Genomic DNA, 20371 nt, shown 5'->3' with positions numbered 1-20371 from the left:
ATCCACACCTGTCTTATGCTGGAGAGGGCTTCAATGGCAACTCCCGTAGTTGGATCGTAAGGACAGTGCAAGGCGGACTTCTACAGACTGTCTCAGAAATGCCAAAGAAAGATTTTGGTCATTCTTATTAAAGATTGTACCATTGCTTCAACCTTGGAGGCCTTTTGGTGCTTTGTTTTGCTGCAAGTATTTTGTATGACATTCATTGCTGGTTTAATCATGAATTGATGAGTGTGACTGTTGGGCAGACTAGATGGACCGTTCAGGGCTTTATCTGCTGTCATTTACTGTTACTTGTAGGAGGATGGAAGGAGTATTTGAAACTTCTTGGGAGGGAGGGGAGGACAACGGAAACATGTGTCAGCCGGTACCGGGACTGTTGGCCAATATTCAGATTGGCACCCACATAGCTAACTGGGCAACGTTAGGATTGCTTTTAATGCAGTCTTACATGCCCTTTACCTATGCAAGTGCCAGCACTGAATATTGCCGGTACCTGCATAACTCCTGGCTCCACCCCCTGTAACACCCATGACCTACCCAATTGGGACATAGACTGCGAATGCTGCTGAATATCGGTAGCTGGGCAGGTATAAGCAATTTAAATTGCCAGGAGGCTCTGTGTAATTGTTTTGAATATCGACCTGTTTGAGCAGTTTTGTGTCACCTGCAAATCTGATCATCTCACGCAACATTCCCATTTCCAGATCACTTAAAAATATATTAAAAAGCACCAGTCCCACAGATCGGATTGGTGCATGCCACTATCCACCTTATGCCATTAAGAGAATGGGTCATTTATACCTACCCATTGTTTTCAATTTTTTTAACAAGTTCTCAATCCACAACAGGGCATTGCTCCCTATCCCATGGCTTTTTAATTTCTTCAGGAATCTCTCATGAAGGACTTCGTCAAAAGCTTTCTGAAAATCTGGATACACTACATCAAATAAGGTTCTGGATCTAGAGGTTGTGAGGAACAGACTGACTTGGATTTGGTGGCAATCATGGAACCATGGTATTGTTATACTGGACTATAATCTATTTAGGAAGGATAGGATAGATAGAAAGAAAGAGAGGAGGAGTAGCGTTATATATACAAGGTAATATTACAACAACAGAATTGCAGGATTTATGGGGTAAGGAAGCACTATGGGTTAATCTGGAAAGGGGGAATGGAAATTCTGTTTTCATTGGTGTAATATAGAGGTCTCCTTTACAGGCAGAAATGGAAAGAGATTTGATTGAAGACATTCACAATATAACTATGAAAGTGGAGGTGATTTTAATATGCTGAATGTTGATCGGGGTATCTTGTTGTGAGGTTGTCTAGAAGTAGGGAGATCCTGGATTCTTTACAGGGAGAACTGTTTCAGCAGTTGATAATGGAACCCATGCAGGATGGGGCTATACTGAATCTGGTGCTTATGACTGAGGAGAGTGTTTCTGATATTAAAGTGGGTGAACATCTGACATCCAGTGATCACTAGATTATGTAGTTCAATGTAGTTCATTGCTGCCTCAGCATTTTTGTTCAGCACTACTGAGATTGACTCTTCTCACAGTCTCTATTGTCACTTTAAAGCTAATGCTTGGTGCATTCACTAATCACTAGTCTTTTTAAAGGGTTGATTTGGCTTACTCGCTTAAGCTGCCCCATCCATTGGCTTACAGAACAGACTGCTGAAGCAGACGTTTTTCACCGAAACATGTCTCCATGTCAAGTCTTTTGAGTTTTTTTACATTGCTTTTTAATAAAGTTTTATTATCTCTTACTTGCCTCCATGGTGTCTTGGAAGTGTCGTATTGATCACGCTACTTTTTGTTTTTTTATGTTCAATATTAAGAGATATGTGGAGAGGGTTCATTCAAGAAGGCTCTAAATTTCATAAAACTCCTAGAAAGACGGTTGTGATATTGGTTGCAAATTCAGCTGACTCGAAGCTTATTCTATTAGTGCTCTAAGGATTGAATCTTTGTTTAATGTTTGTAATTTAATCGACATGCTTATGAACAGATATTATTAATAGGGGGAGGGTGGGCAAGGAGGTTAACATATATTGTAAATTACTGAACGACTCAAAGTTTGTTGCTTTGGCTGTTGCTATGTTGGCTTGTTCAATAAAAATTATTTAGATTAAATAAAATAATAATAAAATGAAAAAAACAAAACAAAATCCTAGAAAGAGAGTGCCAGAGGGTCCATGTCAAGCTACATGAAAAGAGACTGGACACTGGTCTGCTGTATTCGTTTTTAATTATTAATTTAGCGAGAAGAAAGATTTGTACATTTGGGCTGCTTACTGTACTGCCTTTGTTTTGGAGTATTCTTTTAAACCCCATGTTCTCAATCACCTTCAGAGGCTGGTCAGCACAGGAAATCTTTTCCCTAATACACAAGGTCACCACCTTTGATGCTCCTTACTTCTTGCTTCAGGACATTGGTGCCAGTGACTTGCTTATTCAGGTGTTGGGACTGTTCTCCTGCCATCTCACTGGACAAAGAGAGAGAAGGCTCAGCTTCAGAAATAGATTTCCTATTTTATGTAGCTTTCCTGATGCGACCATCTACAGTGTCGGCTGGAGTCCACACTCATTTGAACCTAATTTGAAGGGGTCTTGTTTCTGCAAATACTTTTTAGTATGCCACTTTTCAACAGAGGGCCTGTTATCTTTCCTGAATTAATGACCTTCACAGTATATGGATCATGAAGCACTTTAAAATGCTTCCACAGCTCTGCTTTGTGCAATGTTTTCTCTGCATACTTCACTTAGGAGCTGCTAGTACTGATACTGCTACTGCTGGAAATGGGGCTGAGCATGGAAGAAAAGATGAAAGGCCAGAGCCTCCTTCACTTTCTACCTCCTCACCACTTAGACCACTAACAATCAGTCGATCAATATTCAGCCGTTGCTGGCTAAAATAGCACTGGATATTCAATGCTGAGCATATGTGGGTACCAGCACTGAATATCTGGGCCTGACTAGACTGCTAGTGGCTGCCAAAATTTATGTGGGTGCTGGCTAAAATTCAGTGCAAGCACATGCAGAGCCAAGCAAACAAAGTTAAGACTGCTTTTTATTCAGCTCTATTTGGCTGTTTAATTATATGCGTACTGGCATAGCATATTGCCGGCACTCGCACAGCTGCCAGCTCTGCCTCGACTCCACCCTTGGAAAGTCTCTCTCTCTCTCCCACTTCAAAAATGGCTGGTCAGAGATGATATTTAACCATACTGCCTAGTTAAGTGCCACTGAATATTGACAGCCTGCCCACTGAGCAATATTTTGTTGGATTATTTGTAGTAAATAATTAGCAGATTTTAGTACACACAGCTTCAGCTTTAGAAATGTTAATTTCTTTCTTCATCTCTCTCTCATTCACCCTTAATAAGCACTGCTGATCAAGTGAAGTTGAGTAACAAAAATCGTTTACTCACAGGTTTGCAGTAATTTAATCAGACAGGCTATATATACATATTACTTACATTTATTACAGCTCCTTCATGTGCTTAGCTGGTAATGGATGCCACACACCAGCGATCCTCTCAGGTTAGGAGAGAGAATGAGATCCATGGCCCACGGCTCCATCCTGCTGCATGTCTGCATCTGCTGCATTAACCCACAGGAAGTTGCTAGCTGTGTGACCTCTATAAGAATTCCATCAAGGTACAGCGGAATCACAGAGAAAATAGGTGACAGGCAATGCAGTAAAAAATACATACATCCAAAAACCCTTCTAGCATAACGGTCATGCAATTATTATTCTACAAAGTCCAAGCTTTATACCAGATTCACAATGTTCTTGGGACGGTTGTCATGATGTCAGCTGTCATCTCATGGTTGTGAATAGTGTAGACTGATGGGACCCCTTCTTTTGCCAACTCTCGCAGTAAGTGAACCGCTAGATTTTCAGTGCCCTCCTTAGCAACAACATTTTCAGTGTAATGATTCTGATAGAAATCCTTCACGTGAGCACTCTGCTCTATTGGCTTTACCTGCTGCTGGTCTCCTGTCCTCCCATCTAGCACTACCTCTGTCTTTTTGTTTGATTTGATTTGCCCTTGTATGTAAATGAGAAGCAGACACTGGTCTTTAACAGAAAGCAGCAGTTGTTTCTATTTTCTTCTTCGAGAAATCTTTCCTCAGCTTCGTTGGTAGATTTCTGTGGATTTTCTGTAATCTCCATTATAATTTTTTCTGGCCCTACATCAACTGAATTTCTTGCTTTTTTTTAACCACCATTTCATACCTACTTCTCCAAGCACTTGATTCAGTTAGACTAGATTGCAAGCTCTATTGAGCTCATGTGTGTCTGTACAAAGCTGCTCGACTCACAGAGCTAAGCGTTTTAAAACCAGCCTGCTTTCCTGTCTTTTTTTGCCTATCTTGTGTGGGGTATTTTTTTCTCCCACTCTTACACTGCTCAGTATGTAACTCAGACAACCTAAGATTTTTATACTAAGAAAAAATAAGTGGACCTCCAAATGAGTTGTGTTTGCCAGCAGGTGGCAACATATAACTTATTTACCTTGTATATTTTAAAAATTATATGAATAATGTTGGGCTAAATCAGTCAGACGTGAACTTGCATGATACTGGGCTGGCTTAACTAAAAGCTAAGACAGAGCTAGCGGTATCCATTTATCAGCAAGATTGAACAACTAGCCAGATACCATCTACATTTAATTTTAAATTTTCTCAATAGCAGACCTAAAATTAGATGCTAGTCAGTCATCACGTACAGGTATATTCAACAGTGCTAAATAATCAGATAGTTCTATTGAAAATATGTATAACCTCTGGTGCTGGTACTTCTTTTTATACAGGGGCCCTTTTACTAAGCCGCATAAGTGTCTATGCATGCCCAATTTGTGCCAAAATGGAGTTACCGCTCGGCTACCACGTGGCTCTTGCGGTAATTTCATTTTTGCACGCGTCCAATATGCACGGCCGAAAATTATTTTTATTTTCAGACGTGCGCCAAGTGGCATTTGACACGTGTAGTTCATTACCACCCGGTTACTGCGTGAGACTTTACCGCTAGTTCAATGGCTGGCAATAAGGTTGCAGACCCAAAATAGACATGCAGCCGTTTTCATTTGCCGTACATCCATTTTTGTCAAAATTTTAAAAAGGTCTTTTTTACAGGCGCACTGAAAAATGGATCGGTGCACACCCAAAACCCCTGCCTACACTGCAAGCCATTTTTCAGCGCACCTTAGTAAAAGGACCCCACAGTGGCCTCCTGGGTGGAATATTAGATCCAGTACTGCTGCTCTCTCTCTCCCTTATATATACAGTGGGGGAAATAAGTATTTGATCCCTTGCTGATTTTGTAAGTTTGCCCACTGACAAAGACATGAGCAGCCCATAATTGAAGGGTAGGTTATTGGTAACAGTGAGAGATAGCACATCACAAATTAAATCCGGAAAATCACATTGTGGAAAGTATATGAATTTATTTGCATTCTGCAGAGGGAAATAAATATTTGATCCCCCACCAACCAGTAAGAGATCTGGCCCCTACAGACCAGGTAGATGCTCCAAATCAACTCGTTACCTGCATGACAGACAGCTGTCGGCAATGGTCACCTGTATGAAAGACACCTGTCCACAGACTCAGTGAATCAGTCAGACTCTAACCTCTACAAAATGGCCAAGAGCAAGGAGCTGTCTAAGGATGTCAGGGACAAGATCATACCCCTGCACAAGGCTGGAATGGGCTACAAAACCATCAGTAAGACGCTGGGCGAGAAGGAGACAACTGTTGTGCCATAGTAAGAAAATGGAAGAAGTACAAAATGACTGTCAATCGACAAAGATCTGGGGCTCCACGCAAAATCTCACCTCGTGGGGTATCCTGATCATGAGGAAGGTTAGAAATCAGCCTACAACTACAAGGGGGGAACTTGTCAATGATCTCAAGGCAGCTGGGACCACTGTCACCACGCAAACCATTGGTAACAAATACGACATAACGGATTGCAATCCTGCAGTGCCCGCAAGGTCCCCTGCTCCGGAAGGCACATGTGACGGCCCGTCTGAAGTTTGCCAGTGAACACCTGGATGATGCCGAGAGTGATTGGGAGAAAGTGCTGTGGTCAGATGAGACAAAAAATTGAGCTCTTTGGCATGAACTCACTCGCAGTGTTTGGAGGAAGAGAAATGCTGCCTATGACCCAAAGAACACCGTCCCCCACTGTCAAGCATGGAGGTGGAAATGTTATGTTTTTGGGGGTGTTTCTCTGCTAAGGGCACAGGACTACTTCACCGCATCAATGGAGAATGGATGGGGCCATGTACCGTACAATTCTGAGTGACAACCTCCTTCCCTCCGCCAGGGCCTTAAAAATGGGTCGTGGCTGGGTCTTCCAGCACGACCAATGACCCAAACATACAGCCAAGGCCAACAAAGGAGTGGCTCAGGAAGAAGCACATTAGGGTCATGGAGTGGCCTAGCCAGTCACCAGACCTTAATCCCATTGAAAACTTATGGAGGGAGCTGAAGCTGCGAGTTGCCAAGCGACAGCCCAGAACTCTTAATGATTTAGAGATGATCTGCAAAGAGGAGTGGACCAAAATTCCTCCTGACATGTGTGCAACCTCATCATCAACTACAGAAGACGTCTGACCGCTGTGCTTGCCAACAAGGGTTTTGCCACCAAGTATTAGGTCCTTGTTTGCAGAGGATTAAATACTTATTTCCCTCTGCAGAATGCAAATAAATTCATATACTTTCCACAATGTGATTTTCCGGATTTAATTTGTGATGTGCTATCTCTCACTGTTACCAATAACCTACCCTTCAATTATGGGCTGCTCATGTCTTTGTCAGTGGGCAAACTTACAAAATCAGCAAGGGATCAAATACTTATTTCCCCCACTGTATATATATATATATATATTTTTTTTTTTTTTTCTCTCTCTCTCTCTGAGCCCTGTCTGTGTTATGAGACATTCTCTATCTTTTGTAGAGTTTTGGATTTAGCAAACTTTCTCCACGCTTGCAAATTTAACTCTGTCCTCTCTATGTAAATACAGATACTGTGAAAATGATGCTCTACTATAGCTTCCTTTCACTTTTCTGTTGGCTTCTCAGTCATATGTTACCCCCTAAAGGGGTTAATTTTTTTTTATCTCCTCTAAAACAAGTGAGGACAAATAAACTATCCACATCCTCCAAACTCAGAGCTTGGAGGAGGAAAAAAAGCTACAATTAGGATTTTTCTCAGATAACCATGCCCAGATCCAATTCCTTGCAGATTATATTTTACTGCTAATGGGAAGTTCAAGCCCCCCACACCATAAAGAATCTTAAGTGACTCTGGAGTGAACACTGCCCGGTCACACATCCTGCATAACAACTGGTTAAACAGCACTGAACTATAAAAACAGAGTACGATGGTACCTGATTTTCCCAACCCTCCTATCCCCTCCACACCAGGGGCGTATCTGCGTAGGGCCACAGGGGCCTGGGCCCCCGCAGATTTCGCCCTGGACCCCCCTACCGCCGCCAACATCTACCTTTGCTGGCGGGGGACCCCAACCCCCGCCAGCCGAGGTCCGCTTCCTCTAAAAATATTCCTTGAGCTGAGGTCTTTTAAGTTGTTCGTCCTCACTCCCACTCCTCCGTGCTGCTGTTCAAACTCTGTGGAATCCAGTTTCGGAGTCTGTCTGACGTCGCAGACATTGTACCAATGCCCCACCCAACCCACCCAGCCCTACTAGAATGAAACAAGAAATAAAACCCCACAGAAACCCTGCATACACACCACACATCCTTCTCACCATACCATTCATACAACTCTCTCCACTCTAATCACTAACCCTTCCCCACTCCCACTCCCCCACACACCCCTAAACAGCAGACCCCCCCGCAAGTAAACATTTAGATAAAAAGAACAGCTGAGCAATCAAGAGTAACCAACATATGAGTGGTCAACAGAAACAACAGATGGTATAGGCAGTAGTCCCACATGACTGATACTAGGTGATCCACACTGGACCCCTCATCTCCAGCCAAGGTCCTGAGCAAGGTTGATCATAGGTGCCCAGCTCTCTCCGCCAGATGACACAGACATAAAGGCTGCAGGACAAAAAGAGCCCTACAAACAGAAAACTCCGGCGCCGGGCCCTCCTTGCATTGCCTGCCTAGCAGCTGCTGGGCCCTCAGGCCGCGCATGCTCAGTTTTGAGACTGAGCATGTGTTACCTGAGGAAAGCAGCCGCAGGGGCAGGCAATGCTGGGCAGAGGAAGGAGCCGTGCTGCCTGCAGCTGGCGGGGCCAGCCAAGGTACTTCGGGCGGGCGGGCGGGCAGTAGCAGAGATGACCATTTGGGGGGGAGGAGGGGCGACGGCAGTGATGATGATTCTGCCCCGGGACCGACAGCAGCAGCCCTGCTCCGGGCCTGGCTCAGTCTCTTGGCGGCCCTGCAACCCAGGCAAAGTCTCACTGGGGCAGAAACCTGTGCAGTATGGCACGACTCAAGGGCCACAGCTCCCCAGGGTTGTGCAGCCATGTATATGACTTGTGGGCCCCCTACCATTTCCTAGTGCATTCCAAATGTAGTACTGAAGAACCAAAGGAAACCAGAAGACCAAATAATCCATGCTGTCCACACAAATACAAGTAAACTAGTAAACCATGTGTTGTATCTTTTAACTTTTGTAATTCATGGAAGCCACATTGTGCCTGCATCCGAGGGACAATGTGGGGTAGAAATGAACCATAAATAATAAATGAATAAATAAATAAACCAGGCAGGGCCAGTAGCATAAATCCATAAAGTAGTCCACAGATGGCATAAGAACTGCAGCTTGTCCACAAAGGCCCATAGATCCTTGAGATCTATGAAATACAGAGCAAATCGCATCCCTTTTGTGAGCAGCTGCTTACAGTGTTGTCTCATCTGTTTACGCTGTTTGGTGACTCTTGGAATAGAAGTATTTTGGCACTCTTATACTCCACCTGAGGATGGGATCATAAGGACTGCATAAGTCTACCTTTCTCGACGTAGTTGAACAATCTCGTCAGCATGGGCCTCAGCCTCAGCTCACCTTCTATAATGGCACAAATGCGATACACGCGCTCTACGCTAAATGTAATGTCTGGGAGAATGAGACCAGCTGACTAGGGAGCCATGTTTCAATGAAGTCCCACACCTTCCCATGCTTTCCGGACTCAGGTAAACCGATGATACGCACATTATTCTTTCTTCCTCTGTTTTCCTGATTATCAACCTGCTGAAGCAGTTGCAGATATTGGGTCTTTACAGAGGTGATGCGCGCCTCTGCTGAGTTAGCACAGTTCTCCTGTCACACAATTCTCTTTTCAGTTTGCTGCAATCGCGAACCCTGACGCTCCAGGTTCTCTTTGATTTCTTCCACAGACACCTGCAGTTTAGAAAAGAGATCATCAAGCACAGCAGTAAGCTGTTTCGTAAACTCCCAAACTGCTTCCTCTTGTAAGGTTACCAAAGGAGGGCTAGGCTGTGGTGACGCCATTTTGGGACTCATGTTCTGAATGCACTCTTTGTTGGGCCATGGGGTTTTCGCTGGCATTCCGAGCCCCACTCACACAGAAAGCACTAAAAAATCGCCCCTGAGATTCTCCAGGAGATCCGTTCGTCATTTGTGTTATTCCAAGCTGGTTGGGGGGGGGGCTTCTTACTGGTGTAAACCATGATTTTCGATGCAGTCAAAGAGGAGCAAATTTGACAGGCATCTGTTCAGCAAAGTGGCATCACGTGACCTCCCCAAAATACTTTTCAACTCATTTATAAGCTACACTAAAACTGTTTCTGTACTGTATCCACTTGAGAAACTTAGTCTATTTTTCTGATTCTTTGTGAGAGGAGGGAAAATATGGTGGACTTCGCATATGGGAAAGGTTATCCCCATGCTTAGCTCAGAGGGATATATAGAGCTAGGGCAAAACCTGTAGATGTTCTCTCTAAAAACTGCTGCCCCACATATATTACTACATTGCATCACTCCCATCACTTCATGTGTTGCAGGGATACCTTCTAACTTTGGTAAAATTGTGATATACAGTGGGGATATATAAGTTGATGTCTTATCCTACTTGGAGTGCTATGAGAGGAAACACTAAAATGATACTATATGTCTAGGTATAAAAACTCTTAGGGTGAACGGATTTTGGACTTTATGCACTTTTCTGCTATAATTACAAAAGGCATAGAACTCAGAGCCTAAATGAACCTGGTCCTGTTCAGGGCCGTGCCTAGGGTCTCTGGCGCCCCCCTGCAGACTATCAGTTGGCGGTGGCGGCGACGGCGCCCCCCTCCCCCCCCCCCCCCCCCCCCCCCCCCCCCCCCCCCCCCCCCGTGAAAATGATCGCTCACCACTTGCCACACTGACAGGAATTGTCAGCAATATTCTTAGAAACAAATTGCTTTACATTGCAAAATAAGATAGCAGATGTAAATTCTCAAAGTGGACATATTCCAAACACTAAAATGAAAATAAAATGATTTTTTTCTACCTTTGTTGTCTGGTGACTTTCTTTTTCTGATCATGCTGGCCCAGTATCTGATTCTGCTGCTATCTGTTCTCTTAACTCCGTTTCCAGGGCTTCCTTTCCATTTATTTATTTCCTTTCCTCCTTTCTTCTTCATTTCTGGTCCTCAGCTTCTGCCTATTTGCTTCATCCATGTGCAGTTTTTCTCTTCTCTTCCTTTTCCCTCATTTCATCTCCTTCATCTCTCTTCCCTCCCCTCTATGTCCAGCAATTTCTCCTCTCTCCCTGAGCCATGCCCTCCCATCCATGCTCCTCTGTCCCCCTCCATTAATCCCTATCCAGCAATTCCCCTCTCTCCATGAGCCCTGCCCTCCCATCCATGCTCCTCTGTCCCCTCCATTCATCCCTATTCAGCAATTCCCCTCTCTCCCTGAGCCCTGCCCCTCCCATCCATGCTCCTCTGTCCCCCTCCATTAATCCCTATCTAGCAATTCCCCTCTCTCCCTTCCATGACCCCCCCTCGCATTCATGCTCCTCTCTCCCCTGCCCTCCCGCTCCCATTGTTCAACTGCCTGCCCTCTTCTCCCCCCCCCCCCCCCCAACATCCCTTTTCTTTTTTTTTCTTTTTAAATTTACCTCCGTGGCGGTCCAGCAGCGAAGCGTCATGAAGGAGGCGGCGCTCCCGACGTCTCTAGCCTTCATTTCGCTGTGTTCTGCCTTCTTCTGACGTCAAGGAAATGACATCAGAAGAAGGCAGAACACAGCCATCATTTTAAAGTCAATTACTTTGTTTTTTTACAACATAGTTGCTGGATCTTAAGTACTACTAGAACTGGAAATATGACTGTTATACTTATGTTATACTTATGTCACAATCCATTTTATTACTCATCAGCTTATCTTCCTTTCCTCATGCCTTTGCCTCCCCTCCTTCCTCCCTGATTCTAGCTTGTTCTCTTCCCCCCCCCCCCCCCCCCCCCCCCCCCCCAACACACAGAAATTTCCTTGCCTTCTTTTTCCTATCTTCCTCTTTGCCTTTGTGTTCCATCAGCTCTTATTTTCCTTTCTTGCCCTTACTCTCCCCTCCTCCTTCGTTCCTCCCTGATTCTAGCTTGTTCCCCCCCCCCCCCCCCAGAAATTTCCTGCCTTACCTTTCTTTTCTTCCCCAGCTGGCCTGGTTGGTTCCAGTTCCCGCCCCAATCTGCAGCCTCAAATGTAACTTCACTTTCTTTATCGATAATGTAGGCCAGCGCCAGCCTGCCAGCCATTACAATAATGAAAAGTTAACAAGGCATTGAAGGCGAAACCGTTCTTACCGATGAATGATGTCCACAGTTCACCAGTCTCTGTCTGACTCAAAAACGAAAAACAAAATGCGGGCAGCAGGCGCAGCAGCTGATCATCCAATGATCCAAGGGCGCCGGCTCTCCTCTCTCCCAGAGTCCCAGCACTACTCCAGTGGCAGTCTCCAACGTGGCGTCGGCGTCGGCAAACACTCGTCCTTCGGAGTCGGACTGCCTGCGAGGCTCCAGGTTCGATGATGTCACGCCGTGCGTCACGCTGGGGCGGTGCTAAGCCTAAACTAGAACGAGTGCAGGCTGCAGCGCACGGGAAGGCAGCAGCCAGAGCCAGCAAGCGCATGCGCATATAGGCGCCAACGCGACTCGAGAGGTTTGTGTTTTTTAATTTTATTAAATACGGCGAAGGTGGCGGCGGCGGCGCCCTTGAAGGTGAGGCGCCCCCCTGCCGTGCTTACCCCGCTTACCGGGTTAGCACGGCCCTGGTCCTGTTATACCAAACCAGACTAAGAACCGGAAGGGGGGGTGTCTAGTTTTCTTCTGATGATTGGAGCTGGAGTTATCAGACTCTCTGGAGCGAAGTCCTGTGTCCACAGAACATGAAAAGTTTTCATTTGCTCTAGACTTTCCTAAATGGGATTAGCACTTCAGGTCTGAATAGAAGAGTTAAGAGTTTTGGATAATTTTTAGAATTATACTTTTGGGAGTAAATGTACACTGACTCTGCTGGATCTATGAATGGAGAAGTAACCTGATGACTATTTCAGCACAGAGGAGAAGTAGGTTAATGGATAGAGCAGTGGGCTGAGACACAAGGAAACAATGGTTCAAATCTCACTGCTGCTCTTTCTGCCTTATTTTCGAAAGAGAAAGACACCCAAATCGGTATAATCGAAAGCCGATTTTGGGCGTCTTCAACTGCAATCTGTCGCGGAAACGGACAAAGTTGATGGGCGTGTCGGAGGTGTGGTGAAGGCGGGAATGGGGCGTGTTTATAAGCTGAGGAGAGATGGGCGTCCTCAGCCGATAATCGAAAAAAAATGCGTTTTTAGTGCGAATTTGGGTCACTTTTTGGACCCTTTTTTTCACGAACAAATCCCAAAACAGTGCCCTAAATGACCAGATGACCACCGGAGGGAATCGGGGATTACCACCCCTGACTCCCCCAGTGGTCACTAACCCCCTCCCACCCAAACAAAACAACTTTAAAAACTTTTTTTTCCAGCCTGTATGCCAGCCTCAAATGTCATACCCAGCTCTATCACAGCAATATGCATGTCCCTGGAGCAGTTGGTGGTGGGTGCAGTGGACTTCAGGCAGGTGGACCCAGGCCCATCCCCCCACTACCTGTCACACTTGTGGTGGTAAATGGGAGCGCTCCAAACCGCCCCCAAAACCCACTTTACCCACATCTAGTGCTATGGTAATGGTGTAGAGTTGTGGGGAGTGGGTTTTTGGGGGGGGGGGGTTGGGGGGCTCAGCACCAAAGGGAAGGGAGCTATGGACTTCAGAGGTAGTTTGCTTTATTTTTTAAATTGTTACAAGTGCCCCCTAGGGTGCCCGGTTGGTGTCCTGGGAAGTCAGGGGGACCAGTGCACTACGAATCCTGGCCCCTCCCACAACCCAATGCCTTGGATTTGGTCGTTTTTGAGCTGGGCGCCTTTGGTTTCCATTATCGCTGAAAAATGATACCGCCCAGCTCAAATCCGCACAAATCCGATGCATTTGGCTGGCACAAACCATATTATCGGAAAAAAGATGAACGCCCATTTTTTTTGATAATACGGTTTGTCCCGCCCCTTCACATGCCCGTTCTCGGAGATAGACGCCCATTGAGATGGGCGTTCGCGTTCGATTATGCCCCTCCACGTGATCTTGGACAAGTCACTTAACCCTCCATAGTCTCAATTAAACAGATTGTAAGCCCTCTGGGAATAGGGAAATACTTACTGTACCTGATTGTAACTCACCTTGAACTTCTAATAAAAAGACAGAAGCTAAATCCAAATCCTCCCAAATATGAAGAGGAGTTAACTTGGGAGAGTATTCACACAGACAACCCACAGAGAGCCCAAGGAGAAGTAGGAGTACAGTAAAGACTAGTAGGAGTCTTGAATTAAAGGATGACTTTCAGGTCCAAAGAGCAGAAGGAATGATCAGGATTGAACAGTGGATATAGATGTGCAGAGTGTCAACCACAGAGGAGGGAGTTCAGGGATTGCAAAAGATATAGACCTAAGCTTCAGAAGAATAAGTAGAGGATTCAGCTAGTTTTGTACCACTAATCATTATTGGGATGTAAACAGTATTGTTCTCTATTTTTGAATTATCACTTAGTAAAGGCCTTACTTCAACCAAATCAGGACTGAAATTTAACTTCATTTAGGCAAGTGAAGAGTTACTGCTGAGAGAAGATAACCACTAAATGTAGGATCCTGGAGTTCAACGAACATTCTGCAAGGATGTTCGCAGGGATACCTTCTAACTTTGGGAGTCATGTGGACCCTGAGAGAAACAGCCTGCCCCTTTCACTAAGAAAAATTAAAAGATGAGTTGATTTTAGATAGTTGCCAGTAATAACAAAGAACAATAACTTACAAATAGGAGAAAGTCCCACATCAGTCTTCAGGAAGAATCAGAAAATTATAAAAAAAGACAACTCCACAATTCTAAATGCCACAAGCAACTGATCTGAAAAATACTGGAGTGTATCTAAGAACAGTAGGGATGTGCATGGGGAACAAACTTTTGGTTAGTTTTCAGAGTTTTGATCTTTTTACCCAAATGTGGGACCTTATGGGTTCATTTCACACATTCATGTTAATAAAGTTTTAACGCATGTTGTAACTTTTTAACCACTCAATCAACTTAATGTACTTTAATTCACAGGATCTACACCAGCAATTTCACCAAGAAATCCAGTTCCAAATCTCAGGCTGCTTGTTCGACATTTCTGCCTAGATGTCCCAATATCACCTTAAACTTAATGCTCCTAAGATGGAACTCCTTATCTTCCCCCAAATCCACTTCCCTGTTTCCCTTCTTTTCCGTCTCTGCAAAAGCACTCATCCTTCTGGTTTCCTTGACTCATAACCTTGGAGTGACCTTGATAACTCTCTCTCTTTCTCTACATAAATCCAGAACACTTTTAAAACTCATCATTTCTTCTTTTTTAACACTGACAAAAATTCAATCTTTTCTTTCTGATTATGATACCATCACAGTATCTACTTTCTCACCACCTCTCGCTTAAAAGTACTACAGCTCACAAATTTTCCCAAAGTCATCCTTTCCTATTGCAATCTGTTTAAAATGTCACTGCATGACTTATCTTCCTCTGGCACTGTCACGCCTCTCCTCAAATCATTACGCTGGCTTCCCATCTGCTTATGCATACAATCCAAACTTCTATTGCTCACCTACAAATGTATTCACTCTGCAGCTCCTCATTTCTTATCTTCTCTCTCCCTAAAAACTTCCTCATGAACTCCATTCATCTGAAAAGACACTCTTATTTATGCCCATCCTTCACGGCAAACTCCTGTTTCTGCTCTTTCAACCTTGCTGCATCATTTGTTTAAAACAGGATTCCTAAATCGGAGCAGCATCATACTCCTTCTTTAGCCATTTCCAAATCCAGGCAAATGCTGCTTTTACATCTTGATCACTTCGCCATTATACATTCTCCTACAATCAGTTGTTTGTTTTGACTGTTGCTTTATATGTGGCTGTGTCCCCAATATTCAATGTCAGGGCATGCGTGGCTCCCAGCACTGAATACCTGGGTATGACCGCTGACCTGGAAGTTAACCAGGTACCAGCTGATAGTCAGCCGGTGTCCTGTTAATGACACATAAAGTTAGGACAGTTGTTTTGTTGTTCTAACTTTATGTAGTTAGGGTCCCTTTAAAAGGTGTGTAAGGGCCTATGCGCATCCTGTATGCGCAAATCGGCATTACCACCCAGCTACCTCGTGCACAGGGCAGTAATTCCGAATTTGGCAGGCTCCAAAAACATGTGGTAGAAAATATTTTCTATTTTCTACCGCGAGGTGCCTACCTGGCTGTAAACGGCAGTTGGCGCGCGCTGCATACTTACCGCTTGGGTAGCGCGTGAGACCTACCATTAAGTCAATGGGTGGTGGTAAGGTCTCGGGTCAAAAATAGATATGTGTTGGTTTTCATTTTACCACGCGTCCATTTTCTGGCCCATTAAAATAATCCCTTTTTTCCAGACACAGTATAATAAGGGTCCAGTATGTGCCAAAAACATATGCCTACACTGCCGCAGGCCAGTTGTTGGCACGCCTTTGTAAAAGGGCCCCTCACTTAGCTGGTTAGCAGCGATTTTCAGTCTGTTGTTCCCCCGGACCAGCCACAAACTGGGCAGTTTCAGAACAGGCAGTTCGAGGGGATATTCAGTGGCACTATCCAGTTAAGTGCCGTTGAATACCTCAGATAGCACCACACAAGTGATTTAAATGGCCAGAAGACATTGCTATGAATATCAAACTCTCATTTTTTAAGGTGTATTAATGAACTGAATGCACTCTAACAAATGCACTTTCTTAAGAAATTGTATACAGGGTGAACTGATCTCAGTATCAGTACGTGGCATAGAGCAGAACAGTCATTATGACTGACAGTAACAACTAGACTCCAAATAGTAAAAGATCATACTTGAAATATTTCAAATGATTATCTATTGGAAGCTTTCTATCCCAGTCATCAACATACTTAAATTAACTTACAGCCCTTTTTACTAAGCGGCGGTAAGCCCAACGTGGACTTACCGCTCGCTAAACATACCACCGGGCTACCACAGCAGCCTGGCGGTACTTCCCATCCCTAGTGCGCCGTCATATCTGGCGCTACAAAAATATATTTTTGGAGAACTGGAATGTACCCGGCGGTAATCGGAAAGCACATACTGCTGGGTTAGCACAGGAGCCCCTACCACCACCTCAATGGGTGGCAATAAGGGCTCCCCCCCAAAAAAAAATGACCGTGCGGCAAGTGCTTTACTTGCAATACAGCCATTTCCTGCAGGAAAGAGAGACTTCCATTTTACCCGCTGCAGTAAAAGGGGGCCTTGGCAGACGTAAAAAACACGCGCCGACATCAGCACAGGCCCCCTTTTTCCGCAGCTTGATAAAAGGGGCCTTCAGTACCTTGTGTTACAGTATGTATCTTAATAATAAAAAGCCCCATCCACAACTAATCTAGCTTACTTTCCAGCAGGCACATGGAAGTGTGGATGGAAAAAAAAAACATACAGAGAATCTTCCCCCCACCCCCACCCCGCCATGACATTCTCAAACCTCTGGGGTCCTTTTACTAAGCCGCGCATGTGTCTACGCGCGCCAAAATGGACTTACCACCTGACTACTGTGTGGCTCTTGCAGTAATTTCATTTTTGGCACGTGTCCGATATGCGCATCTGAAAAATATGGCATTTGGCGCATGTAGGTCATTACTGTCCGGTTACCACGTGAGTCTTTACCACTAGGTTAATGACTGGCAGTAAAGTCTCAGACCCAAAATGGACAAATGGCAATTTTCATTTTGCTGCAAATCCATTTTCAGCAAAAATGAAAAAAGGCCTTTTTTGCAGGCGCGCTAAAGAATCGATCGGCGCATGCCCAAAACCCGCGCCTACACTACCGCAAGCCATTTTTCAGTGTGCCTTTGTAAAAGGACCTCTCTATTTCCATAAGAAAGTCAACAGAAAAGGAACTGCAGAGGGGCATGAACTCAAGCAAACAAATGAATATGGTGATTTCATATGCCTGTGGTTCTCAACCCCAGTTCTCAGGACACATCCAGCCAACTGGATTTTCATGCTATTTACACTGAATATGCATGAGTTAGATTTGCATACAGCAGAGACGCTGCAAGCAAATCTTCTCATGCATATGCATTGTGGATAGATTGAAAACCAGACTGGCTGGGTGTGTGTCAGAGCCTGGGATGAAGACCACGGTCAATAGCCTTCTTTCCTTCTGAAAAGTACATTTTAAAACATTTATGCAGCACAACAGATGTCTACCACTGATTGATACATGTTATTCTGTCACATATTGTACATACCACAACATTAATTTACACATCTAGCTATGGAATTCTTTCTATACATTTCAAATTTAGGAAGTTTGAGAATTTTCTTACCCTGTATCTGAGCTATTACCACATAGTAAAGCATCCCTTTGCCCTTCCAGTTTATAAAAGTGACCTGTTTTAGAAAAACAACCAAATATGTGTTAGAAAAATAACCTGGCGTAGCCATATCAGTATTATGCGTACCTGAAGCAAATTTTTAAAAAATCAATATTATGCACTTCAATCATTTGATTTATGTTAAAAACCTAGGCAGTTTCCATATTAAAACATGCTGCATAAAACCATCACAAAGACTTTACATAATTGTCACCATACATACACATCCAATCATGAAGGCATGCATAAATAAATGCATTTTCAAAGATGTCTTAAACTGTTGAAATCCACCACTCAACATTAATAATGGTCCAGAGAACTGGACCTGCCACAGAAATGGTGGTTATCAATAGACAACTACATATCTGTCTCAGATCTTAAGCAACAACAAGGATGATATAAACAGTAATACCTGAGACAAATACCAAGGAACGTTCGCATACACTGATAGATAAATAAGCGTCAAAACTTTACAGCAAATGCAAAATTCCACTGGCAACCAATGCAATAATGATACCTGGTCTAGTTGGGATTGTATACATAGTAAATACTGAACACGCAAATACAAAATTGAACTAAAAAGGTACAACCTATAGTACTTGAGTATATAGTAGACATTTATGGGGTATTTTTATAAGGAGTTGTCTAGTTTTAGGCGGCAAGAACACCACACAAATGGCAGTATTTTAATAATTTACTTGCCTAAGTGGGTATATATGAGCATAAACGACCTCTTCCAGAATACCGACCACTGTATGTATCTTGTTTGCATGGTGTATACTTTTACTGTGGCTATTGCACATGGGCGGAGTTGGAAAAAGCAAACATCAACCATATAAATTATGTACATTCTTTCTACCATCTATATATGGGCATTTACAAGAACCCTAGGTGTGTTCTGGCCGCCTTAAACTAGGCACCCAGTTATAAAATTGCCAAACTACTAATTATTACCAGAAAAAAAATCAACAACCTTGTATGAAATGTGAGCTCAAAAGTTAAAAATGTTTGATGAGTTAAAAAGGGGATGAAATTTTACTTAACTGAAAATAAAATTATTGTGGTGCTGGTATTCAATAATCTGGTGACTGCTTAAGATAAACATAAACAATTTACATCTATCTTCTTTTAAAAGTTTCATCTTAATGATTGTTATTGAATGAAACTTTAGTTTAGGGTTATAGAACTGATATACAATTGCTAGTTGTTGTCTAATTATGTTGGGATAATAGTTTGGGATTTGGAATTGTTAATTGATATTGTTATAATTTCTTTTTTCCTCTCCCAGCATTTATGTGGACTACAGGGATTTTGAGTATATTTGTTTCTTGAAAGTAATTTCTTTTATTTATACTAGTAACTTATCTTCTCTTTTCCATAATGCCTTGTAGCATTAAAATTTGAAAACTTCAATTAAAAAAAATGACATCTATCTTTATACAGAATGTGAGCCAAGACACCCATCCAAGTCAGACCACTGAATATGCCAGCATAATTTTATAACAGGTTGCCCAGTTATGAAGCCCATGAAGTGAGCTGTTTTATAAAAATTCATTGGCACCTCAGTGCATTTTTTCTAGCAAAAAAGGTGTCGGTACTCAAATGCCAGGCCACCCTTCAGGGGTGAGGTGATCACTGAGGGACCCACCCCACAATTGCCAGGCCCCTTGCAACCAGTCACAGAAACTATGACAAGGCAGAATTGGTGTGTAAGGCCTGAGCTCTTTCATTAAACCTTGGGGACCATGGGTCAATTTTAGCAGACAATGGAAAAGGTGCCAGTACTCAGTACCCCCAAGTACCCCCTCAAAAAAATCCCTGCAACTGTGCACATGGACACCTGCTCGAGAGTTGTATGTATAATTTGGAAACCATCTTGAGCTCAGTGTGATTAGATGGTATACAAAATGTTTATTATTATTTATTATGATTATTATTTGTAAAATATGTTTGCATGTCACAACACCTATGTTCGGTCCAAACTCTTCCCATGATCATGTCTAAACTTGAGTCACATAAAATCAAGCATGAATATTCTCTGTGCCTGCTTTTATGCACATATCTGAGGTAAATATATAAAAGTCTTTTTCTGCAGGGAAAGAGGATTTAGCCACCCAAAAAAAAAAGATTTATAAAATCACCCCTTATATTAAACATCACTGCTATTTCTGTGGTCTAATCCGGATAAGTTATAATGACAGTGGCTAATTTCACAGCTAACTGTACAACTGCAAGACTGGTCCCTAGAATACCACTGGCCCAACCTCAAGATAGCCATATAAATTTTGATCATATATCAAAATTTAACTAGGTACTGGCCAGCTTTTTGCACTTTGGATTATGAGGCCATATACAGTAAAGGGCAGTATCTGTTTC

The 20371-nt window shown here is 43.5% G+C and overlaps 1 protein-coding gene across 1 annotated transcript in view; it reads right to left on the bottom strand.

The window, feature by feature from the left end:
• LOC115474187 (sodium channel protein type 2 subunit alpha-like) overlaps positions 1-20371 on the bottom strand; it is a 335664-nt gene that overhangs the window by 264204 nt on the left and 51089 nt on the right. Inside the window, 1 exon segment of the mRNA XM_030209540.1 lies at positions 17948-18011. Coding sequence (XP_030065400.1) covers positions 17948-18011 — 64 coding nt within the window.

This window comes from Microcaecilia unicolor, chromosome 7 (genome assembly GCF_901765095.1).
Source record: "Microcaecilia unicolor chromosome 7, aMicUni1.1, whole genome shotgun sequence".
NCBI lineage: Eukaryota > Metazoa > Chordata > Amphibia > Gymnophiona > Siphonopidae > Microcaecilia > Microcaecilia unicolor.
The sequence above is the reverse complement of the archived record's forward strand: the minus strand, read 5'-3'. Positions and strand labels throughout refer to the sequence as shown.